The following is a 27,106-nucleotide window of genomic DNA, read 5'->3' as shown; positions in this document are numbered from 1 at the left end:
TAATTCCTCCCTCTAGGAACCCGGGCCCGGACCTTCCCCATTCCCATTTCAGCCCCCATAGGGCTGAAATGGGAATGGGGGAGGGAGCTAACAACGGGCCGATTACGACCGGCCCGCTGTTAGCTCCCTCTTCCCCTCGCGGGACCCGCAGGGGGACCTCGTAATGTGGCAGAATGGTGTTAACGGGTCTGCATCCTTTTGCGGCACCTGTTAACCCATTCTGCCACTCTCGTAATGAGGCCCACACTCTCATCCCCCATCACCCACCAGTCACTCATCCATCTCACCCATACATCCCCTCTCACATTCACTCATATTGCATTCTCCACACAGGCACCCACCCACCCAGAACATTCACACTCACACACACACGCAATCACATTCATACCGATTCACCCACGAGTCACTCACCCACACACCTCTCACATTCGCTCACACTGGCACCCATCCACCCAGAATATTCACACACAGACTCACATTCATACTCATTAAGCCGCCACTAAACCATATACCTTCTCTCACAACCACTCACAAAGTATTCTCCACGCAGGCACTCACCTACCCAGATCATTCAAACACCCACATAATCACATTAATATCCATTCACCTACCAGTCACTCACTCATGCACCTTCTCTCACATCCACTCACACGGCAGTCTCCACAATGGTACCCAAACCCAGAACATTAGCACACACACACAGTCACATTCTTACTTGTTCATTCACCATTGACTCAACCATAAACCTTCTCCCATCCACTCACACTATATTCTCCACACAGGCATCTACCCACCCACCTAGAACATTCAAACAGATCCAGTCACATTCGTACTCATTTGCCCACCAGCCACTCAGCCATATACCTTCTCTCACATCCACTGACACTGCATTCTCCACACAGGCATGCACTCACCCACCCAGAACATTCAAACACACCCTATCATACGCATACTCATTCACCCACCAGTCACTGACCCATACTCCATAAAAACCCCATAAACACAAAATGTGCACATTACACATACAAAATACATTTTAAAAGCCTTCCTCCCTGGTTCCTGGAGAGGTTTCGGTCCACCATGTCACTCTGTGGCCTCTGGCTCCTTTGCGCTGCTCACAGACAGGAACCAGGAACCTGGGAGATCTTCCTGGTTCCTGTGTATGACGTGGTGCAAGGAAGCCAGAGATGACGGGCTAGGAGCTGAACGTGACATGTGACATGTGCCACAGCAGGGCACAAAATCTGCTCTAATCCATGCCAAGGAGATGTGGCATGCTGTGGCATGTGCTACATGTCACGTTTGTCTCGGATCCCTACTGAGTTTAATGCGGAGCACCTCCTTCCCACGCTGCGAGCCCTGGCCCAGCCTTCACCCGTGATGGGTGAGGACTGGGCTAGAGCCCACCCCCAGGTCCTGGTGTGGCAGGCGCCCCGCAGTGCACGGGCTGCGGGGGACCCTGCTATGCCAGTGACTCCAGGGTTCTCAGGCCTTTCACAGCAGAGAAACGAAGACTCCCTGATCTGTCTCTGCCGTCTGAAGAGATGTAACAGAATCTGGGTAAAGGAGCCCAGCCGCAGTGAGGCTCTCGGTCTCTACAACAAGGTTTAACCGGAGTATGTGACCCTCAAGGCCCAATCCTGAAACAGGAGCACAAATGCTCTCATTGCTGAAATGCAAAGGTCACCTTATTCTAAAATGTGTACTTGTATTACAGGAGTGGCTAGACAGGAGCGCAAAGATACACTGCCTGCCCCCTTGCATTAGTGTCGTTTTTCACAGTTCTTGTAGCATGAAAAAGGACATTAAGAAATAACAGCAGCAAAAGGGGAAGTAAAGATAGAAAAACAGGCAACCTCAAATCTTCCCTGTCAACGTTCATTCAATGATGGTGCTCTAGTGTTTAAATGCAGAATGACTGAGAACGTCATGGTACAGCTAATACGTTTCTTCACCTCTGAATTGTGTTACCTCTCTTCTTTGCGGACGTGCTGGCGTTCTTGTCTAGTGCTTTTCCTTTATGAAACTCGCTCTTCTCGTCTGTTCATAGCAAACTCCCCCCAATCACTGGAAACTTTTTGAAAGCACAGCTGCAGTCCGAGGGGGTCGACATCTTAGGCATGATTAAACCGCCGTAATTTCCACAGCCAACTGAACAGCAACAAGACGCAGTATGCTCTCAACATGACGTACTGAGGCCCAACCCTCCCCTCCTCTTTACAGCACCGCCATTCTGAGGTAGGTGGACGGATTGGAGGGGAGGTGTTGTGCTTTCCAGCAACAGAAGCTCCTTAAATCGATGGTTGTGGGGGCAACGTGTGCAGCAGTATCATTGCAATCATTTTGTAAAAGACTGCCCCTTTTCTGATTTACGACAGTGTCCTTAAGCTATCAGTAAATTAGAAAAGTGGTATTGCAGTCTGGGAAATGCCTAGGTTATGAGCCCGATGTTGAAGTTCATGCAAAAATAGGAAAGTGTTCTTCTAAAAAAGCACCCTATTCAAACAAGGAAAGAATGTGCTGCATGGCAAAGAACCCCTCAGCTTTTGCATGTGCCTGATTTACAGTCTGACAGCCCTGGTAACCACCAGGAATGCAAGCAGGGGTGAAGTCCTAAAAATGCAAGTGGGGGGACGCATCAACAAGCGCAATGGGATGTGATGTCACCAGAAATTAGCATATTAAGGTGAAATATGGTGTGTATGTTTCAAACTCCAAGAACCAATACGATTGTTTTCCCTGGAACTTGCAGTGACGAAATGAGACATTTCCCCTTTAGTTGTTTGTTATTTTTCATCAGGTTATATAGTGCAGTGGTGAAGTGTCTGGCATGCAAACCTTACATCTGCGGTTTGATCCCCAAGATCGGATTTAGTTCATAAGTTCAAAGAGGATGTTCAATGTTTCGCATTTAAGCTGGGGGGACTGAGTCCATCCTCTGAAAAAAGTGGGTGGACTCCGTCTACCAACGCGAACCCTCAATGCAAGGCTGAGCATGCAAAGGGATTCTTCTGGCAGAGCCCTGTGTTTGCACGTCAAAAAACAGGAGTTAATATACAACTCCTGTTAGGTAGCGTTCACCTCCACTGCACATGTTTTCCCTTTCTAAAAATAGCATTTTCTAGACTGCAGCACCCCTTTTCTAAATTGCTGAAAGCTTAAGAACACTTTTGCAAACTAGGAATGTAGCAGTCTTTAAAGAAAGGCTTACAAAGCCACTGGAGCACATGTTTCTCCCACAAGATATTTAACAGCTTTTGCTGCAGGAAAGCACAGTATCTCACATCCAATCCTTCCACCCACATCAGAATGGCGGTGCTGGAAAGTGCAGGGAAGAATGTCTGCATTCCATGCGACTTTTATCAAGAGCTCAGAATCGGGCTCTATGAAGGGAAAATAGTGTGCAGTAGAAGTTAATGATACCTCAGAGGTGGTGTATTTTATCTCCTTTGTTGACATGCAAAATCAGGCTTAGTGTGACATACCTGAAGGTGTCTTGCTGATTAGTCCCCAGGGATCTGTCATCCAGGTGACAGGACATGGCCATCGTTATTGGATCCAGTTCCTGGGGGGGACTAATGAGGGAGTATCACCTGGATGGGGGTCCTCAGGAGTGGAAGTGGGACACCGACGGGTGAGAGGCGGTACCCCCTTTCATATAGCACCTTGACCCCGTCCTAGCCCGACGGTTATTCAGACGTTCTACCCCCAAACCCTTTCCGACACAAACACTTTCTTACACCAAGAAAGACAACAGACTAACACCAGGGTGTTAACCTGACGTGTCCCAACACAAGGGTCAGGCAGAGTCAGGCAATCGACCATAACTACACACACCTGACAGCCCTTTCCCTTCCCCACAGGGATACAAGGTGGAGCAGGAGAGCACACTTTGAGCAAGGCGAAACGCACAAGTAGGTGGCTGTTCTAGGACAGCAGTTCAAGAGGAGGAGAAAGGAGGCGAGACTGAAAAGGATGACAAGGAAGGAAGTGCCCTTGCCCTTTTCGACCCAGACCCGCAAAGCCGCCGAAAGAGGAATTATAAGACCAGGAACTACAGGTAACGCATGGTGTAACAGATGTCAACAGTGTACAGAGTCCTCCCACACTGATAACCAAGGCGGAGGGAAGTGCTTGCTACCGTGGTACAGTCCTTGACTCCAGAGACAAGAAACGACAAGGAGCTCAGCGGAGCCAGTGAGTCAGAGGGAGAACAGGTAATAGACCAAGTTGTGTTGAGCCAAGGTTGCAAACGGCAACATGATTTGAACAAAGAATGTAGGGAAAGACCAGCTTTCGAGTCGACTGCACTTGCCCTTCTGACCTTGAACCTCCTGACAACATCACACGTGTTAATTGCACGCACCCGCTGCCTGACGATTTCGCAGATTGCGCACTGGTGACTGCATATAGCATATGGCAACTGCCTTCTGAACCTGATGATTAACTATTACAAATGGCCTACTACCATTAAACCAGCCTTGTCCACACTAGCCGATTATTATGTACCAGCGAATCCATTGTACTTGCATCTGTCAACGGCCTGTATTTGCCTACTAACTTGAGACCTCTCCCTGAATCCTACTATCATGTACCAGCCATTTCTTTGTATTTGAATGTACTAATTGCCTTGTATTTGCCTATTACTTTAAAACCTGCCCATCTGATTACTATGTACTAGCATCCCCATTGTAGTCGCACCTGTCAACTGCCCTATATTTGCCGACTACCTTGATTAGTAACCTGCCGATCAACTAGTACAAACGGCCTAATAACATTAAACTGGACTTGTCCACACTAGCCGATTATTATGTACTAGCGACTTCAATGTACTTGATTTTATCAATTGCCTGTATTTTGCCTACTACCTGAGCCCTACCCTGAATCCTACAATCATGTACCAGCAATTTCTTTGTATTTGAATTTACTAACTGCCTGCATTTGCCTATTACCTCAAAACCTGCCCATCTGATTACTATGTACCAGCCCATTACCTTTAGCATTGCCCACTGAACGCGATCATCAGGCATCAGCGACTCATTGCCCTCCACCTGACCATCCCTCACCTTCAGTGGCACTATGTATATGACAGCCATATACACGGTCCTACTCAAGGTCATCTTTAACATCATTGCCTTGACAGCCAACTCACTCCACCCACCTACACATTACATAACCTTGACAAGTCAAACACTCGCATTTATGGCCCTCCCACCACTATCAGGTAATGCGCGCCCCGCCAGCCACCTGCGAGACACACCTACAACCTGCATACCTTGCAACTCTGTTGAACAAAACCTTAGACTCTGCACAAGGCTTCCCAAATTATATGAACCTCCCGCCAGAATAACCTCCTCTCACAACGCCAAAAAATCATGCCTTTCAACTAAGACTACCACTCTCACCACTCCTCACTCAAACGACGACTACAGGCCAATCTTCGTAAGTCGCACCCAGAAAATGCAACTACCCACCAATCCCCACCTAACGGCCACCCAGCTATCATTGCACCGCACCTCAAAGGGGCCCTCATAAATGCCCGATCCATAACAGCGCATGATAGAGATAGCAGACATTCTACACTCCGAAGATCTTGACTTCCTAGCTATTACTGAGTCCTGGCTCCATCCAGCTCCCGGACCTGCTCTCATGCTAGCCGTTCCTGAGGACTATACTATTCTTAGAGTGGATATAACTGAGACACGCGGTGGAGGCATAGCCATAATAGTTAAAACTAGTCTTGACCTGAGACTGGCCCCCTTACCGGATGCTATATCCTGCGAATCCCTTATTGCCAAACTACCCATTGCAGACTCCAAAACCCTTATGGTCCCATTGGAACATTTGAGGAAGACCATACCACTATTTTATCCAATAACTTGAAAACCACGTCGCAAACTGCTGCTAGATGACTTTAATCTAGACTACAAAGACCCTAAAGATCACCAAGCAGCCCTAGTCGAAGACACTCTTGCTGAACTAGGCTTCACACAAAGAATAACATGCCCTACACATATTAAAGGGAGAATCCTTGATTGGGTGTCGGATTACAACAGTAATGCCTCCATTACCTCCATTACTCCACAGGTCTGGACAGACCACTACCTCCTGGCCTTTACTCTTGAAGCCATATCGCCCACCTTCATAAACGATTCAACAGCCCCCTCCATACTTACCAGGAATAAAAAGAACATAACAGCGGACAAACTTATTCCATTACTACTACCTACATTAAATGCCAACCCAGAATGATCTGACCCCTCCTCTCTCGTCGACACATACAATATCACAATGACCAAGGCCCTTAACTCTATTGCCCTTCTAAAAATGAGAAAGAGCAAATCCAAGATGCATCTGAACACTTGGTTCACACCTCATCTTAAATCACTGCGCCTAGAAAAAAGAAAATGCAAAACCACCTGGAGACACCATCCTTCTGACGACAATAAGGCTAACCTTAACATCATCTCAACACAATACAAAAAAGAAAAACTCCACGCGAAACAAGACTCCTACAATACAAGAATTTCACAAGCTAATTCTAGCATAAAAGAATTATTTACAATATATTTTTATTTTTTTAAACATGTTTATTTTAAACAGGCAGGTTATGACAATACAAAGCTTAATCACTTGCGACATGAAGCATAAAGCAATACCACCTGACGCTCTTCCCACCCCACCCTCGGGTCTTAAGTTCAATCTTCCCGCCCCCGCTGGGGATCTCCATCTTGAACAGTTCTCCTGGCCAGTTGGGGCTTGAATGTCAGGGCCGGGAAACTTTGGTCAAAGTCCAAAACTGGACCCCAGATATTGTGAAAGCGATGTAGAATGCCTGCCCCAGCAGCCATCACCTTCTCAGCCATCAAGATGTCCCAGACTTTCATCCACCAGAAAGGCATGAGCGGGCCTTCTGTCGTTTTCCAGGTGCGGGCTATCACGTTCCTGCCCGCCAGTAAGCATTGGGATAATAGTTTGGCCTTAGGACCAGACCTTGGGTAGATCCTGGGAATCGGCGCTCCAAGGAGAATAGGTTCGGGGTCCAAGGGCAGTCGCACCTGAGTGATGTCGGCTATCGTCGCTAAGCATTGTTTCCAAAAGGCTTGAGCCTTGGGGCAGGTCCACCACATGTGGAAGAGGAGCCTATTTGGCCGCATTGTCTCCAGCATTGTGCGTCGAGTGGGGGGTTCATGTGATGAAGTCTTAGGGGAGGGTAGTACCAACGGAGGAGGATCTTGCAGGCGCATTCTCTGTTTGTGATGCAGGATGAGGAGGTGGGAGCCCGGTACCAGATGTCAACCCACTGTTGGTCTTCAATCGGACGGCCCAGGTCCGCTTCCCATAGGGCCATATACCGAGTCTTGGAGGTTAAGAAATCCGTTTGGAGGCGTTTGTATAGAGTGGAGATTCTCCCTTGGGGCGGGAGCTCATTAAGGGTCAATTCGATGGCTGTGGGGGGGGGCGGATAGCTGCCTGGCGAGTCTGTGGATGGGTGCACCAGTGACGCAGCTGGGTATATGTGAATCTATCCTGTTCCTGGATCCTAAAGAGTTCTTTACATCGCTCAAAGGTGCAGGGTTGGCACCCTTCAAAGAGTTGTCCCAGGTTCTCCAGACCTCCTGCAATCCATCGGGATCCTCTTTTGTTTTAACGCCTTGTCCCATACCGAAATGGTGTGTTTGGTGGTCGCCAGAAGGTTCCGCCACTGTCGCCGTTCCGGAGGATTGATATGTGGGAGAAAGCGTAGTGGGAGGGGTAGTTGCGCCTGTTCGAGGTCCACCCATCTAGGGTGGTTAGTAAGGATTTGCCACGATTGAATACAGGACAGCTGAGCCGCCATCTGGTATTTCTGTAGGTCTGGGACCCCGAGGCCACCGAGTTTCGCGCTGCCCAGCATCGTGGATTTAGGGATTCTGGCTTTTTTCCCCCTCTAAATAAACTGCAACATTTTCTTCTGTAGGTGTTGAAGGGCTGGCGCCGAAACCGGCACCGGGAGTGAGGAGCAAGCGTACAGGAATCTCGGTAGTAAGTTCATTTTACAGGCTGTAATACGGACCATCAGCGATATCTCTTGTGCCGCCCAACGCTTTAAGTCTGCCTCCAGGTCTGTAAATAGTGGGGGGAAATTAGCCCGATAGACCTCGCTTGGGTTAGCTGGGATCTGGACTCCTAAGTAGCTGATTCCCTTTGGTCGTCCATTGTATTGGGCACAGAGGGATTAGGGCTTCTCGGTCTTCCCGGGTCATTCCCACTCCCATGGAAGTTGATGGCAAAGCCCGTGACCTTTCCATAGCGCGCTATCTCAGCCATGGCTTGAGGGAGGGAGGAACGAGGCTTTGTGATAGTTAGGAGGACATCGTCTGCATAGAGGGCCAGTTTGTGGTGTGCCATGCCTGATTGGAAGCCTTTGATTGCAGGGTTCAACCTGATCCGTTGGGCAAACGGTTCCATGATTAGTGCGAAGAGGAGCGGCGACAGTGGGCATCCCTGTCTGGTTCCGCAGGTTAGGCTGATAGGGGAGGAAAGGGTGCCATTAACTCTGAGAAGGGTTTTGGGAGCTTTGTAGTTTGCCAGAGTCATAGTGCAGAATTCTGGCCAAAATCCAAAGGCCTCAAGGGTGAGCCTCATAAAAGTCCAATCCACTTTGTCGAACGCCTTGGTTGCGTCCAGGGCCAGAAGCACCAGCTCCCGGGAGTCTCGGGAGGTGAGTTCCACCAGGTCTAAGGCCCTCCGGATGTTGTCGGCCATGGAGCGGTGTCTGAGAAAGCCACTCTGATCCTCACTGATTATCTCCGGCAAGAACTCAGATGTTCGTGTTGCTAAGATTTTAGAGTATATATTAGCATCTATGTTGAGCAGGGCGATGGGTCTATATGATGCAGGGTTCTTCGGATCGCTTCCAGGTTTAGGTAGTAAGACCGTAATTGACTCCTGCATGGACGGGGTTATAGTGCCTGTGGTCCTGAATGAGTTAAACAACTGTAACAGAGGCGCTAATAATTGGGGTTTGAAAATCTTGTAAAACCTAGTTGTATATCCATCTGGATTTAAGGGCTTTTATTGCCTCGTCCACTTCCTCGTCGGTAATCGGCGCCTCCAGAGAGTCACGGGCTGTTCTTTTTAGCCGGGGAAGCGCTGCACTCTGTAGGTATTCCCTCTGTTCCATCATGTCCCTTACCGGAGCGGGCATCACCTGGGTCAGGTGGGCCATTGCGAGCTGTAGTTTGTCCTGGTCAGCGTAATGGACTTTGCCTTGTTGGTCCCGCAGGCCCACAATCGTGTTATTCCTCTTCGCCTTGGCAAGTTTGGCCACCAGTAGCTTGTTCGCTTTGTTGTTCTTAGCATAATAAAACTGTTTAGATTTTGCCATTTGGTGGGCAGTGTGTTCGGCGTAGTGGGCCTCGATCTTTTTTTGCGCTATCCGGATGGCCCGCTGAGTTTTAGGGGTCCAGCCCTTCTCCTGATGGGTCCTTTCGGCTTTTTTAAGTTCTTCCTCAAGACCCTGGCAAGTTTGTCGTTTATGCCTGTGGTAGGCCACTCCTTGCGCAATCAGTTCTCCCCGCACCACTGCCTTCATTGCGTCCCAATTGTTGGCAGTGGAGGTGTCTTCGCTGGGGTTCTCCTTAAAAAAGTTGGTGATTGTGGTTGCGATCGCGTCTCTGGGTGGCATCTCGTTAAGAATCGGATCATATAGTGTCCATCTGCGCTGTTGGGGGTTAGACGGTTCCTGCACTCAGATTTCTAGGGTCACCGGGGCGTGATCAGACAAGATTCTGGAGCCGATTGTCACATTGTTGGTGAATGTGAAGATTTGCGGGGATACTAGGAGAAGATCTATCCTGGAGAAGGTATAGTGGACATAAAAATAAAAGGAAAAGTCTCTTTCGGATGGGTGGAGTACCCTACATGAGTCCACCACCTCCAAAGTTCTGAATAGTTGCAGGAGAGCCAGGGCTATAGTGAGGTCTCTGGCACTGGGCGGGTGCGACTTGTCTTTTGTGGGATCCGGGACCCCATTGAAGTCCCCACCAATCACTATCTGGCCCTCCAGAAAAGGAGAGAGAGTCGTACTCAGGGACTCATAGAACAGCGCCTGGCCTGAGTTGGGTGTGTATACAGAGATTATAGAGTAGAGTTGTCCCAGCAGCAGGCATTTCACCCCCATGTATCGCCCCTCCGGGCAGCTTATGGAGTCTAGAATTTGAGGGTTCAGTCCCCTCCCAAAAAGGATTGCCGTGCCACCCATCTTGGAGTTCCCAGATGCGAAGAGTTACTTCGGGAAGTTTCGGGAGCGTAGGCGGCTGTGGTCCGCCAGCAGCAGATGGGTTTCCTGTAGCATAGCTACTGCTGCATCGTCATTCTGAAGCTTCTGTAGGATGGACTTGCGTTTGGCGGGTGAATTCAGTCCCTTGACATTCAGAGAGACAAACCTCAAAGTCCAATGTTCCGGGGCTAGATCCGGGGCCACTGACAAGTCCTGGGAGAGAGGGGGAGATGTAGAGGGATCAGCCATGTCGCGTAGTGTATGGCCATTCATTAACCTGCCTATGGGCTGCCAACGGGAGGGCCGAGTTTTAACTGGGGGTGGCGGACCTTTTGTAGGTCTAGAGCCTCCCCTGGCCAACGGGGCCATAGAACAGTATGTAGCCAACATGGCTAACCTTACAGGTAGTCTCAGTGGATCGTTCCAAGGACTCATAGGTGGACTGTGCCTTGGAATCAGGCATGAGCCGTGGAATAATGCCCGCTGCTTTGGGGATGGAGCTCATCTGTCTTCCTGTGGGTGCTGATCGGCTTCATGGTGCCGGACTGTTGAGCGGGGACGGAAAGTGGTGGCTCCATCATGGGACCACATCCGGCTACTTCCTCCTCTGGAATCTGGGAACCCTCAACCAGGAATTTTGTGTAGGGTTAGGGGAGGCCGCAAGGTTTGAATCAGCCGCTGCCTCGGTGGGCGGGGGAGGCGAAGGCCTGGAAGCATCTGGGCGCAGGATGTTTTCAGCATCTTCCAAGTGGCTAATTTTCCTTAGTGAGCCCTTGTAGGAAAATTGCAAAGCTGTGGGAAAGAGCCATCTGTAGCCGATTTTTTGGGCTTGAAGAAGAGTGGTTAGTGGGCGGAGGGCTCGCCTCTTTTGGAGAGTAATAGGGGAAAGATCCTGAAAGATCTGGAGGTAGGTCCCTTGGAATGTGATTTCATCTTTGGAGCGGCTTATCGCCGAGATGGCTTCCTTCGTGGTAAAGAAGTGCACCCTAGTGATGACGTCAGGGGGGCCACCTGACTCCACTCCGCGACGGGGGTTCAGCCTGTGGGTGCGATCCAGGAGAAGCTGTGAGTCTTCAAGGTCAGGGAGGAGAGAGTGAAAGAAGAGGCCCACGTATTCAGCCAACCTCTTGTCTGGGATCAAAGTGGGAACCCCCCGAATACGGAGGTTGTTGCGCCGGGCCCTATTTTCCAGGTCCTCCTGCTTGTATTCTAGGATGTCGTACTTGTTTTGCAGAAGTCAAATTGAGCGTTGGACCTGAGTTAGGGCGGAGGCATGATCTTGGATATGGTCCTCAACAACTCCCTCTCTTAGTTCAACCTCCGAGACCCTTTTATCTGTACTTTCCAGCTTGGTAGTAAGTTCTGTAATACAAGGGCGGAATTCTGATTTGATATCCGCCATAAATTCATGTATGTCTTCTTTGGTCGCCAGAGGTCCCTTGTTGTCTAGGGATTCCTTTGAAATAGAGGAGCAGGGGTCCTGTTTCTTAGCTTTGTCGGATGAGATCAACAGTGTTGCTATGTCCGAGGACTTGGTGGTCTTCTGTTGCTTAGTCATTGCACTGGTTGTCGGCGGGTCAGTGGCCGCCAGTAGCACTGTAGCGGTGAAGGATAGTTGCTGCGAGAGCCGTTCAGGGGTCCCCAGAGCCCTGCGAGAGGCTAGGGAGCGCTACCCGTGCGGGTTACAGGCCTTATCCACGGGAAGCAGGGTCGTGGGCCGGGGCGCCTCAGGAAAGGCTCAGGGAGAAGAGCATGCGGGCTAAGCCTACCTTTAATTCGGATTCGGGTCCCCCGGGGGACGCAGCGGGGCCCCCAATCGGGCGCTGGTTGTAGACTCAAGGAGGCGGTGAGGTGCAATGGAGTGCTCTCCAGGGGCTCCTGCGGAAGGCTCCCGCCGCCAACCGTTACATGGGGGGAGGGTCTCCTGTCCCCTCTCCAAGGAATTGAGTCACTTTAAGGGCTGTTGCAAATGTCTATAGACCAGAAAGTAGGCCCCACCGGGCACCCAGAGGAGCCACCAATGCATCCCACGAAGGTCCTCGTCCGCCAGGGGGGGGGCACCCTTCAATCCATGGGTGAGTAGCTGTAAAGAGGTGTGGGCCGGGGCGCCCCAGGAGGAAGAGGGAGGAGAGGGGGCACCAAACAGGGGCCAGGTAAGGCCACGGGAGCGCCCCTGATCAGGGTGCGGGTGATGCAAGGCTCCAGATCCCCAGGTGTCTGCAGAACCAACGAGGAGGGCGCCTCCAAGGGACCCACGGCCCCCGAGTCCCCTCCGAGACGGAAGCAGGCAGGTCCTCCTCCCAGGCCGTTCACCGCGGCCGGAGATCACGCCGCAGGGGAATCCCCCGCCAATCCTCGATGCATGCGGCGCTCCCCGTCGGCCCCAGGAGAGCCCGGGCCGCCCCCCGCAGGCAGACAGAGACAGTCCGCGCCACCTGCCTGGATGTCTGGATGAAAAACACAAAAAAGGGGTCCTGTCTAAGGAAATAAAGTTGGTTGCCACATGATGTGAGGATTTAATCACTTACCTCTTTGTAAGGGTCCAGCGGAACTTTGACTAATTCAGTCACCTGGAAAACACTCAGGTTCTAGTCCAGAGCAAGGGGTTCCCATACCTTGGCTCCAAGAAGAAGGCTGTGACCCACTGTTTAGCCGAAACGTCCAGGGACCCTGCAACCTTCGGTTACTAGGTCCCCCCGCCCCTTTTACAATTTTGGGTTCGATTTGTGTCAAGGACGTCGATCCACTTTGGTCACCCTCTAGCCTGGCTTTTGTTAGACCTATCCAAGGTCCTGCACTTAGAGCAACAATGGTTCATGTTGTTTATATATGTTTGAGATAAATGTGTAAATATTTTGAGATTGGATTTGTACTTTTCTTGTTTTGAAACATCATTACACGGTATCTTCAGGTATTTACTCACCTAAGCCTGTTACTCATGTGCCGCAAGAGTTTCCAATGCAGCATTTTTGTTTGATAATGCGGAATAATTGTATAACTGTTTATATGCAATGTCTGCCTTGCTTACTGGAATTTATATTCTAGTTTTTGTTGAAAGACTGAGAAGAGGGAAAAAAATTAAAAAACCACTCTCAGTCTCTATTCTATTCTATTCAATTTATTTGAGTGCGTGTACTACTTTTTCCTTTGCTTGTTCACTTTATCCTTCGGATATGTATAAAGTATGCTACAGTATAGTAACAGATACACTTTAAATCCCTTTTGCATATAATTAAAATTGCAACCAACTTTATTTCCTTAGACAGGACCCCTTTTTTGTGTTTTTCTTCCACTGATAGCCCTTGGTCCTGTGCTATAATTTGGGGCTCTCCCTCCAGTATTCCTTGGATGTCTGGATGCTCATCCTTCCCCTTCGGCCTGTGTGTTACGGGGAGGCTCGCCTCCAACTCCCGGCTGCGTACGTGTTCATACGTGCGCCCACCATCTTGAATTCCTTGGGCGGGGGGGTGGGGCCGGGATTCAGGCGGCGAATACGGACACAGTGCTCCTTCTCCCGGCTTTCATCTTTGAGCTGCTAGTGCCCCATCGGTTCCGATCCACATAGCTGGCGTCGGTGGATTGTGTAAGCCACAGGAACTGCACGAATTTCGCTATAGCAGCGGGCAGTGCACGGGCGGCTTTAGAGGAGCGACTGCATCGCGTCGGCTCCAAGCCACGCCCTCCCATTATTTACAATTCTTAAAGAAATTGAAACTCCTATCCCTATACCAGACAACTGCTTGAAGGACAAAAACTGGTGCACGGGCATGCAAAAAGCCCTAACTGATGAAGTAGCATCCCTTCAGGTTAAGATCGCAAACAAAAAAACAAACATTCATAATGCAACCCTACCCCCCAGCATTGCCTCACCCTCACCCAAACCTTCTCACCGATTCAGCTTCTCCAAAGTCACCATCTGTCATGACCCACTTCCTGAAACCCCCGGGCAGGCCCATGGGCCAGGAGGGGTCTTGGCTCGGGCCCCCAACAAGGTTAGGCATCCTTTGCCTAGGCCCTCTTGGGGCCAGTCCTGGCGCCTTTGGCGCCAGGCTCATACTTAATGGAGACTTGTGCTTGGGAACTACTTTATTTCAATGCCAGTCAACATGGAGGCATCCACATAGCTTGGCTCCTTGGAACCAAGCTATGCGGTATAGTGTTTTGGGTGTGGTAGCCTAGGGACTATTTTACCTGGACTACTTTCTTGATGCTATTTAAACCACACCCGACTTGGAGAACACGCTTCGTGTTACTTTGCAATCCTGCAACGTGACGCTCATCGTGTTCAGCAGCAGCTGCGAACCTCGGAAGAACAGCACCTGAAAAACAAAAGGGACATCGTTATTAGCAGCAGCTTACCTGTGATTCCACCGCTAGCTGCCCTCTGCTCCTGCAAACAGCATCCAAGGAACAGCGAGCGTCCCGGACCATCGGATCTGCAAAAAGAGAGAAACAAGACATTAGACATTTACAATTGTGCTGGCAGCTTACCTCTCAAGTCGCCCATCGAGCAGCACCGCCTTGGGACTTCTTGCTCCCGGTGAGCACCGCAACCTACGGGAACAAAAGACAACAGGTTAGCAAAGACAAGGCATCATAGCGCTGCGCATAGCGCCTACTTACCGCATCAAGGTGCTCTCGAAACCCCATCACCTGCCGGTGAGTCCAAATTCAGCCAACGTTCCACAGCGAACTTCTGCGCATCTAGAGGAGAGAGAAAAGACATTACAGAATCCAAGAAAGGCTTAGACTATAACAGTAATAAGACCTACCTGAAAGACTCTAAAGGGCAGCATCAGTGAAGTAATTAGATCACCCTCGCCCACAAAGGACAACGCGCCACTGCCAAGAAGGCAGGACGGAGAGCATGCCAAAATCCATAAGGTGAGGAAAGGTCCGGGGAGGGGCTGCGGGCATACGGGGTGTTGGAAGGCTCTTATCGCAGTTGCCCAGTATTGAACATTGCCCACCTGTTTTCCAGGCAGAACTTCCCCGCTGATTATACCAGGAAGCGGCTGAGAAGGGCACCAGAGTCCCCGCAGCTGGGTGGCCTCCCCGTGGATGCCAGGTGAGCGTAACACCATCCTGGAAGTAGAAAAAGTCATCCTCACCCTCAAACCATCGAACTGCCAAGGTTATCCATGTCCTGCCCAAATAATAAAAGACGCTGCAAGCGAACTCTCCCCATTTATCTCTAAACTTGTCAATGCATCCTTCTCCTCAGGCATCATCCCCAACAATCTCAAGGAGTCATGGGTACTCTCCTCCTTAAAAAACAAACTCTAGACCCCGCTATCCCCACCAACTACAGACCCATCACTACTGTTCACTTCTTGCTCAAAATACTAGACAGGATTGTATACCGGCAAATTCAGCAGTACCTAGAGCAGACCCATCTATTAGGATAGTTCGCCAGTCAGGATTCAGACCCCAGCACGGGACTGAAACTGCACTCATATACATCAAGGCACAAATTGACTCAATAAGGGACAATGGCAAACCCGCCCTGCTACTACTACTCGACCTCTCAGCGGCGTTCGGTCTGGTAGATCATAAAGTCCTCTGCAGCCACCTAGACTCAGCGGCGCATTTCTCAAAGGAAGTGTTAGGCAGAATCCTGTGCAGAGCCCTTAGGGACCACTACACACAATTAAGACTACAAGTGGTAATTATCCTTGTTATCTTTCTTTGGCTGCTTTCCCTCATCCTTCTTCTGAGTTACCCCAGAATCCTTGTGAGTAGCCCTGTGGGCAACCCACAAGTCAGCAGCCTTAGCTAACTTCTTAGGATTTATCTCCTTTGAATCAGCCAAATGCTGTCTAAGCTCAGGAGAGCAGGCATCACAGATTGACTCCAACATAACAAGATTCCTCAAACCTTCATAAGTGTTCGCTTTGTAACCCTTAACCCAACCATCTAAGTTCTTCAAACATTCACACACCCAGGTAGCTGTCAGGATTCGTAATTCAGGGAAGCATACTGGCAGTCTTTCCGTTCCTGCTCGCTTACCTTCCTCGCCTGGTTTTCCTCCGCTTTTGTCACAGAGACGCTCGTTCAGGACACGGAAGTTTGCTCAGCCAGTTCGTTCTGTGTCATTAAAGCAGCACTGGGCTTTACCATGGAAACGCAGTCACTCTGCGTACCTGAGGTCACGTGTCTTTGCACGTTGTTAGACACTCACGTGACTTTTTGGTTTTCGTTCTTATGCCCCGCCTCCCCGCTACTCGCTGCTTCTGAAATTGTTATTTCTCTTGCCGCTACGGACCTTGCTTTGCTTCTGTTGGATTAGTGTTTGACCCGGATCATTTACTGGACTCCTGCTGGTTTTTCCATTGTTTTGTGCCTCTTGTTGGATTGCCTCGACCTACGGAACCCCTCATTGGATTTGTTACGGATCACAGATGTCTGCTTGATTTCGCCCGCTTGGTTTTCGCTTCTTGGAACTATTCACGAATTTCCTCTTGTCTTTCCCATTCGGCTTGCGCTGCTATTTACGCACTTGGTAAGCCTTGGGTTCTGCTCTTACTCAGGTTTTCTTCATCTCCACTCTGCTGCAACTGAAACTTTCTACAGACCTGTGGATACAGACTTCCTCATTGTCCCATTGGAACTTGAGACTCTCTTGTGTACTAGGCGTCCGCATGCCGTCGGTTTTCAGGTGGACATTGTTTGCTTATCAGATTCTTAGTTTAGGCGTCCTCGTGCCGGCGGTGGGTAGGTGGATCAACGCTCCTGCTTCAGCGGATCGCTCCTGCTCTTCATTTCATCTTCTGGATATTGTACTTCCTTGGAAACTCTCAACTGGTAAGACTGTTCCTATATTTCTAATTCAAGTTTTTGTCCTTGTTTTTGGTTCCGGTGATGTACTGGTTATTTTCGTTATCTTAGAATCCTGACGCCAATCTTACTATTCTGGACTTGCCATTCAGTCAACTACAGTCAATTCTCAGGTACTAGAGTTTGGTTATCTGTTCATTGCTATTCAGGTTGTCTTCTGTCACTAATGTACGGTTCCTTTGCAGGTTGACCGGTTCCTGTGACGTCCCCTCATCTTTAGGTCAATTGACCGTTCAGAGAGTTTTTCTACCTCTCTGTCGGCTACATTGACAAAACGAACTCGTCCACTACACGACGAGTTCAAAACTTGAAGTCAGGATTCTGGTTACTTTGTTAAGGAATATACCCTAACTTAACAGTAGCCCAAGGGGTACCATCATGCTTTTTGAGAGTCCTAAACCTCTTAAGGTACTGGGAAGAGGTCTTCCCAAATCTAGCTATCAAAGCTAGCTTCACACACTCATAATCCTGTTTATCCTCATCCCCCAATTCCATTACAGCATCACTTGCAACAAGTGGAAGCATAGAGAAAAGCCAAGGAATCAACTGATTCCCTGAGATTCCTTGAATCCCATGATTGTACTCAAACATTGCTAACCAATCCAAAACATCAAGTTTAGTCTCATACATACCAATCATACCCTTTGGCATAGAGGGTCTCTTAGGGCTGGAAGACCTAGAAGACTCTTGGAGATAAGCATTTTCCAAAGACGATTTCTTCATCTCTAAAGCATGAACCATCTCCATTTCTCTGAGCCTTAATTCTTGATGTTTCATGGCAGTTTGTGCATCAATACGTTTCACTTGTAATTCAAGTCTCATTTTCTCCAGGGCAATAAACTCAGGAGTACGTGTAGGACCTGTGGGGGTCCATGTGGACAGAGGTAGTGCTTTCTGAGCAGGTAAGGGAGTTGTAGGGTTTCCTAACAAGGACTCATCTACTTCCTCTAGTCCAACATTCTCAGAATCAGAAACAGCATTATCCACATTTGCTGGAGGGGTAGGCCCTTGTGACCCACTCTCCAGACTTTGTTTTCCCAATAACTTGGCAACCAGTTCAGATTTTTTTCCTTTACCAGAGAGGTTCTTGTCTCTACACATGGTTCTCAACACATCAGCAGTGTAGTTTAAGAGATTCTCTTCACTGTAGTTTTCCATACTTGACATGATTTTTCAGTTAACAGAATTAGTGGTGTTTAGCCTTGTGGTTAGTTGACCCAAGGTAATAGCCGCATTCTAAGTGTAATCACTATACTTCAAAATCTCACCGCTGTACACCAGTGTTAGGCAGAATCCTGTGCAGTGCCCCTAGGGACCATTACACACAATTAAGACTACAAGTGGTAATACAAGTTCACCTTTGGTACAAGCCTGTACGACACTGCTAAAATGGTAGCAGTAGCGGAGCAGCCAGACTTATCTCAAGAGTAAATGAGCAGTAGTAGAGTTTACACAAAGGGACCACAATTACTGTGACTCAAGCAAACACTGACTCAAGGTTTTTGGTGAAAAAGTAAAAGTACATTTATATTTTTAAACCATCTGTTCACAAAACACTTTGCTTCTATTAAATGAAAACCACACTTCAAATACACTACACACAACCAATTCCCCTTGTGCAGAACAATTCAAGGTAAGTACCTCTGGTTTTGACAGACCTGTGTTGTGAAACAAAGACGTTACCGCGGGTACAGTTGCAATCACTTTTTGACATTAATGACAGTTCGGTCTTACTAAAGATAAGCATACCCGGGGGAAGAAATGTTACCGGAGTTAAAACACACGTAGCACACGAATTAACACAAGAGAGTTGGGGATAAAAATCATAAGCAATACTTTTGTCAAGGCAGATAGAATCAGAGGACACTTTCCTACAAGTGAATAAAAGTCAATAGGCCTGCGCCAGTGTCAAGTGGAACAGGGTTCCTGTTTCCGAGAATCACACGGTTAGTACAGTTCACGATTCGAGATTGCCAGGAGTACTTAGATATTGTCAACAGAGGAAGCAAAAGTTATAAGAGGGAAGGCCTTGGGTGAGGCAAAAGGGGTTCACCACAATTCCTCGAAGCTGGACACAGTACCTTATTCAAAGTGAAGAAGAGCTGGTGCTATGGCAGTTGTTCCTGGTAGTTCCTGCAGACTCACGGTTCCTGGAGCTTCAGTCGTGGAGACAAGAAGGAGGACATCTGGAGCGATCTGCACTACCCAGGGATGAAGCCAGCAGCAGCAACAGCAACGGTGAAGAAAAGGTGCGCTCCTTTTAAACAGGAGAGGCTCTTCAGATGGTTATCCGGACCACTGCAGCAGTGTGCAGCGATTTCGACCACGAAAAGGTTCCTCTGACTGTAGAAGGTGAGCTGGTTGATCCCACCAGGCTCAAGGGAAGAAGACTCCAGACTGGATCTTCTCTAGTCGTTGAAGGGTAGATAGCTCAGGACTGCAGCAGGGCTTCACCGGACTCGGTAGTTGCAGCAGTCGTCTTCTTCTCTGCTTCTCTTCGGTTCCTTGCAGTTCCAGTGGCGACTCTGACTTCCAGACCAAGAGTCCTGCCTTTTATGCGAAAATCCTCCATTCACACAGCCTGGCTGTCAATCACACAACAGGGGGGTTGTCCGGCCCGGACAACCCCTCCAGCCAATGGACGCATAGTGCGACATGGGTTTCCAAGGAGACCCTGTGCAGGGGGTGACTACACCCCTCCCTCACATTCAGCCCACCTAGACACCCAGGCGCCAAAAGGAGGACTTCTTCAGAGAAGCCTGCCAAAAGACGGTGAACAAAGAAGGCAAACCTGGTTTGCCGTGCAAAGTAAAAAACAAGAAGGACTTTAACAAAAAGAAATGGCGAATAAACCCGACCGGAGCCAAAAGAAAGAGTATTTGGTCAAGCGGGTTTATGTTCGAGGCTAATATAATAGCCTGGAACAATACCACGTTTATATAGTATAATCACGGTAGAAAAGTTAGGGTAGATACCACTGCCACCAGCCAGGTCTAAATGTTAAAAGAGCAAAACAAAGCTCATAGAGGCACAGACAAAAAGGGATAGGAATTAACCCTTTCCAGTCCTCCATGTAAGATGGGGTGTACTGGGTCTACAGTTTTAAATGACTACATAAAGTAAATGGGAACTTTACCTGTTTCTGGGGGACAGTAGTCAGCCCCAGAAAAATGGAGTCAGAGGGAAGTCTCAAAGACAACCCTGTGTTACTGCACTGAAGGTGCTGTGTAAAAAACACAAAACGTTGGGCTCATGGAGTGGTGTACTCCAGAGCCCAAGATCACACAAAAAGTAGAAATACACATGGCAAAACACATGTAAGAGTGTGAAAAGGCTCACACTCTTACCAGGTGGAGAAAATAAACTCCAGAAATCCAGCAAAGCTCCTGGGGACTCACTAGGTGAGGGAAATTAGCCATAGAATGAGAATTCTCCCTAACAGGAAGCCATAGGATGGATTTAATCCTTCCTTAACAACAGGACCATGCACATCTTCTCCCCGATAGCATCTGCCGACCGCATCACCTGTGGAGTGCCTTAGGGCTCCTGTGTCTCCCTGACTCTGTACAACATGTTCACCAAGCCCCTCTTTGATGATCTCGATGCTCTTGGTATCACCTAAACTAACTATGCAGATGATACTCAGATCCTCTTACCATTGATGGGAAACTACGACAAGGATTTGGCCTGGGTGAATAGAGTGTACCTCATCATCCAGGCATGGATGGCCACACATGGCCTAGGCCTGAATGATGACAAAACTGAGCTCATCCTTCTCGGCACCACCCCAAATTTGAACAAACTAGGCCCCAATTATTCCAGTTTCATTATCGACGGCAACACCATCAACGTCTCTAAATCAGTTAAAACTTTAGGTTTCTCTTAGACGCCACCCTCTCTTTCACCAAACAGGTCAGCGCCATGGCCTCCGCCACAACCTATACCTGTAAACTAATTAGAGCTACTAAGCCGTTTCTCTCCACTCCCAGTTGCATCATCCTAGCTAGAGCTCTAATTCTTTCAAATTTAGACTACTGCAATGCCCTCTACTTAGGAACCAACAAACACATTACCAACAAAATTCAGATCCTGCAAAATAACGCCCCTAGAGCGGCTCTAGGTCTAACCAAAAAAGAGCATATCTCAGAGATTAGAAGAATTAACCAATGGCTCACCACTAACAATAAAATCCTGCTCAAAACAGCCTCACTCACTTACAAATGCCTCGAATAATGCCACCCTTTATACCTCTCAGAAAAATTCAAGAGACAATCTTCTAATTGTCCTACAAGACCAGCCAACACTAACTTCCTGACTGTCCCTACATTTAGACTCTCTAAAACAGGAGGAACAGCTTCCCAGTAAAGGCCGCACAGCTGTGGAATTCACTACCCCCTGCCGTCAGAGCCGGCCAAACTTACTCCCACTTCTGACATAATATCATCAATTGTTTTATAGATAACGATCACTAAATCCTAAGCAACCACCCCCTACCTTGTATATACAGTATATATAATAACTCTCTGGTGCCCTAAGGTTGACCGACGCCATCTTCTCCTGTGGGCATATCTTTATCTCCAAATTGTTAATGCCTTCCACTTTGTCCGGTACTTATCATACAGCATCGTAACCCTGCTGAGAATCTCTTTGCGCCCTGTTAGGTGTTTTTCCTTTGTGTGTACATACTTATCGTCATAATTGTTAATGCCCTTTCATATTTTCTATATGTATTGCACAGCATTGTAACCAAGAGGAAAAATTCCTTGCTACGTATTTGCGCCCTGATACCCCCAGGTCTGGCAGGCACTATAATAAAACAAACAAAACAAACAAAACCAGCTGCAGAGTGGTCCGGTGCCACGTGGGTGCTTATTCGAAAGACTCAGGTTGGTCCTCCTTTTGTTAAAACTACAGATACCAGGACGCCCTAGGCGAGCCCGACGTAGGAGGTCAAAGTGGTCATACAAGGGTCGAGTAAAACCCTTTTTACACTTGAAAGTCTTTCACCCGGAAGCCAGAGGATTGATGGTCTGAACTCAATCGAGGGAGGCTATCGTAAATCAAGAGGAAACCAAAGTGAATTGATAGTCTGAGCCCGACCGAGGGAGGCTATCATAAACCAAGAGGAAACCAAGGCGAATTGATGGTCTGAGCCTGACCGGGGGAGGCTATTGTAAACGAAGAGGAAAGCTAATGGAAGTGAATCCCGCATTTGAGATAAAGCACAGTGAATTGTGTAGAAGGAACTGTGTGAAGCCTTACTGGGGGCTTTAGAGAAAGCCTGACTGGGGGCTTTAGAGAAAACCTGACTGTGGGCTTTACAGGAAAGCCTGACTGGAGGCTGAGATCCGGACTTGTGTAAATGAACAACCTAAAGAGTCTAGAATGATTTTCTGATGGAACTGTGTAACTGGCAAATGTGAACCCGGCTGAGGGATGCCTGCAAATCGGGGTGAAGCACGATATCCCCGTGAACATTGTGTTGACAAGAATTAACCCGGCTGAGAGATGTCCACAGTGAAAGGTTGTTGAAACGGACATTGAGACTTGTGAATACTACAGGCGAAGGGAACTTGAATAAAAGGCCATAGTGAACCCGACAGAGGGAGGCTAACATTCAAGAGGATCGGAGCCCGGTTGAGGGGCATCCAGAGGTGAACAGTCATCACCCAACGTAAAGAATACGGAAAGGAACTTTTGTTTTGTTATTGTTGACACATCAGACCCTTGGTGGCAGGAGACTTTGTAGAGAGAGACTTCACCAGCGAAGGTCCTGATATCGCTGAAAGGAACTGTAACCTTGTGCTGGAGAAGCCCATGAGTGTGCTGTGCTCGAGAGTCCCGCCTTGTCCCGTGCTAAAAACGTGGGGACGGGAGACCCCAGCTATAACATCCTGACCTATCATTTTGTAAACACTTCTTGCTTTTCTGGTGGATATTATCCTACACTATTTGTGGAACTTTAGCAGTAAGGATTGGCAATAGTTTTTTTTAGTATAGGCCCTTTTTATTTGACAAGATGCCAGTATGACTGCCTTATTAATATTTGATGGTCGCAGCTTGCTCCCATCTTAGATTTAGGTTTAGATTAGGTGTTTTTCTCACCCATTTATACAGTTTAATAAACACCCTTGAACTGTAATCACTTGTGTCTGTCTTTACTGTTGCCACCACGAGTTCCTTAATAAGCAAGGAGAATACCCTGCATATGCCTGCCCTGCGTTCCTGATGGTTACCAGGGCCATTGTCAAGCCGTAAACCAGGCACATGCAAAGCCAAGGCTTTCATGTCAGTGCACCAAATTCCTTCTTTTTCATAATATGGTGCTTATAAAAAAGGTGCTGTTCCTGCTTGGAGCAGCACATTTCAATGTTTACATGGACTTCTAAATCGGACCCTCAATCTGTTCCCAAAGACCTCCCTCTCTGTGGCTGGTGACACGCTCCTGTGGTGACGTGCTACTCCCATCAGCACTCTCTCTCTTGGAAAGTATGCTGAAGAGAGTGGTTTTCTCCACCCTTTCATGAGAGACACAATTCCAGTGAATCATTCTGATTTACAGTGATTTTCTTTTACCTTAAAGTCTCCATCGTGACCCATGTAGAGTGGTTTGAAGAAGACTGCAGGGTTGGGGATAACAACAGCCATCTTCTTCCAGAGCCTGAAATGTTACAACAGAGAAAGACTTAAAGTTTAACACAAATGGAGCAACACGTCACATTGTGCAAGATCAAGAAAACAGTTTACACTGAAAAGTGAATTCGATCTGTTAAGTATTTTGTCCAACGACTTTGGTGGTGTTCCTGATGGTGACAGCACATTAGAGGTGCGCTCAGCAACACAAACGTTTTCAGGGAAGTCATAGACTTTCCTCCATCACATGGAGGAAGGTGCCTGGAACAAACATTCTGTGAGAGCATGAGCACCAGGTCAGTAGCATATATGGACACTAGCAAAGTACATCCTTCCCCTACACTGATTTCTGCCAAAATTGAATTGCATTGGGAGAGAAACTCATTTTGCCACGGCATGCTCCTATGAGGACTACTGGTAGCAAAACATTTGATATAGATATTAGGAAAATTGATCTCAGGTCACAGGTTTAGACAGGGACGTCAATTCATGAAAAGTCCAGGGGTGGTGGAAGTGACATCATCCACTCAATGACATTACAGGAAGTGGTGTCATACACCCTTTGACTCTGATGACATGACATTAAATAACACCATATGACATTTAATCCCAATGACATCAACTGAAGTGACTTACGGGTGTGAAAAATCATAAATTAGCTTACATTTCATAAAATACCAACTGGTGCAAATACAGACTTTTTTAGATACCAATCAGATTTTAACAAGGGTGCTGCCTTGATATGCCATCAAGGGCATCATGTTATGGCACGGATATCCACGTTAGAACCAACATAAACCAGGAGCAGTGCCATGCTTATGCCACTACGGCCTTTTTTGGCCATTTGCTGCCATTTTATACCAATTTTAGCTGCACATATCAGGTCTAGTAATCCTGTGCCAAGTAAAGCCCCATAAACCAAATGTCGACTCTATTTGAGGATACCACCACCTTATGTCTGTTATAGCTTTACAGTTTAGTTACAGCCAAAATGGATTAGTTATAGCGTTCTATATACAGTTGCTTCTATCTAATGGCAAGAACATCCACAAATGTCCAGAAATGCCCCCCCCCATATCAGTTAATGCCTCATATACCTTGTTAGGTTGCCATATGCAATGTCTCATTGCTGCCATCACATGTGAAGTGCAGCCTCAAATGCCCCAGTAATGCCATTCAATGCCATTGATGCATGGTATGAGGTACAACATGTGCTGCCTCACATGTCATTGATTCCTTCATGTGCCAAGCTCAGCTTCAAATGATCCATCACATAGTACCTTAGGGGTCCGTCTCTGTGAAATGCTTGAAAACAAAAAGCGTTTCCATCCTTCTTTGGGGGATGGAACTGCAAGTGTGACAGCCGCGTTTTAAACCGTGGCTGTCACACTTAAAGAAAAATTACGTCAGGGTCAGAAATTACCGTCATAATTTGCGCCTGTTCCCAACAGGTATAGGGGAATGTACCTCATTGTGTGAATTTGGGATGTATGTTTAAATGTGCAGAAGCATCACCTAATTTGCGCAAATGTGCAAAGGGTTGAAAACGGGCATCTGAATGAGTGCATCTTAGATGTGCTAAGATGTACTTGTGCATCTCATCACTTGCTCTATAAAATGTTTTGAGAATCTGCCCCAACACCATTATTCCAAGCCTATGCTTGGATTTATTGATGCTAACACTTAGACATTTATAATAATCCAATACCTATATAGCGCTAGTACCAAAGCACTTTACATAAAACATTCTTATATACAATTATTTTACCCAGCAACTAAAATCAAAGCTCATTCGTTGAAAGAGTAGACGTTGCTAGGACTCCAACCTGTGACCGCACACACACACAGCACCTAATAGCACCCTAGCCCCGCCTCCAGCTCTATTGTGAGGCCAATCTAGGGCAGTAGGAAAAACTGCACCCAGATTACCCGCAGCAAACATTGACTCCCTTCATCTCAAGCAATTAGTGAGGTGATCTACTCGCACAGCCAGACAAAACCTAGATGGAATATTTTGCAACTTGAATCTCACAACATTGGCATCTATTCCCTGTTAGGCAAGAATTGATGTAGTAACCCTGTAGAAGACTACACAACACTTGTCCTCTTGGTATTAGGTAACCCACGTTTTGGTATAGGCCTGTACTACACAAGTTGGTAGTGTGACTGAGCAGCCAGTCTTATCTGAAGAGGGGTAAATGTGGGTTGTAGAGCTGTAGCCTTGAAATTCACAAATACAAGCAGCCAAGTAACATTTATACTGAAAGTTTTTGTTATAAATAATTATTTATTTAACAGTAGTTTTTAAATAAGCATTCTTTAAAAAGGGCAATATATGTTAACAATCAAATATACTTTGAAATACTTTCCAGAATCAACACAACGCTAGTAGATACTCTTTGGAGATGCTTCTTACACACTTCCTACACCCTGAGGCGACTTCACAAACTAGGACAGTGATGGCATTTATATATCACTAGTACATTTATTAGATTTTAAGGTTTGTAGAAAGGAAAGGTTAAGGGAAGGAAAAAGGTTCAACAGGTTCTCAGAGCATGTGAGCACTTTAAATCTTCCAACTAAGTCTAGATAAAAAACCTTTCCCAGCAATAATAGTTAAAAACAAAGTTATCACCTATGAGGTACAGTAGGTATCAAAGTCAAATGGACTAGAAAAGTCTGCAGGGAGCCAGGACAGCCAAAGTCAATTGGAGCACAGTATATGGAGCTGATGCACTTCTTAGCAAAGTCTTGCATAAAGTTAGAGAGTTTCTTGAAGTACACTAACTGTAGGGTCAGAAGCTGTTACACGTGTGAAGGGTAGAGCTGAAATCAACTCTAGCAAGGTAGCTACTGCAAGTCTTAACTGAGAGGAGCAAAGCTAAAGACACTGAGGTAAGTACTTCAAGTCAGAACAGTACCTTTGGTTAGAAGAAGGGTGGACCAGCTGGCTTATGTCTGGTTGCAGTGATGCAGATCCTGGGTTCCTGGGCCTCAGTCGTGGGGACAAGAGGAAGGATGTCTGGAGGACACCTGCGGCAGCAATTCAGAGGTCGGGGACAGCTAAGGGCTCTTTTCAGGTCAGAGGCACTTTGTGGTTTCAGCACTCGGTAAACAGCACCACCGTGGATCTTGGATACTGGTTGCACTTCCTTCACTCCTTGAGTCCTGCACTCTGGTGAGGGGACTCAAGCTCTGGTTGTCCTGCTTCTGGAGTGTCCTGGGAAGACTCCTGGAACTTCTGGCTGGATCACAGATGTTGCACTCGACTACGGATTTCTCGACTCCTGGCACTTGGTTCCTGCAGCAGCAAAGAATTACAGCCAGTTGGGGAAGATGGTTCAGTGGAGTTTGTCTCAGGGTTAGTTGGTC

General features: G+C 47.7%; 1 protein-coding gene across 2 annotated transcripts in view; it reads right to left on the bottom strand.

The window, feature by feature from the left end:
- IL21R (interleukin 21 receptor) overlaps positions 1–27,106 on the bottom strand; it is a 325,610-nt gene that overhangs the window by 62,963 nt on the left and 235,541 nt on the right. For both annotated transcript variants that reach the window (XM_069647188.1, XM_069647189.1), the window contains exon 8: positions 23,678–23,762. In XM_069647188.1, coding sequence (XP_069503289.1) covers positions 23,678–23,762 — 85 coding nt within the window. The remainder of the gene's footprint in view (positions 1–23,677; positions 23,763–27,106) is intronic.

Source organism: Ambystoma mexicanum, chromosome 2q (genome assembly GCF_040938575.1).
Source record: "Ambystoma mexicanum isolate Mex_15411 chromosome 2q, UKY_AmexF1_1, whole genome shotgun sequence".
Taxonomy (NCBI): domain Eukaryota; kingdom Metazoa; phylum Chordata; class Amphibia; order Caudata; family Ambystomatidae; genus Ambystoma; species Ambystoma mexicanum.
Note: the sequence above shows the minus strand (reverse complement) of the source record. Positions and strands in the feature narration are given on the sequence as shown.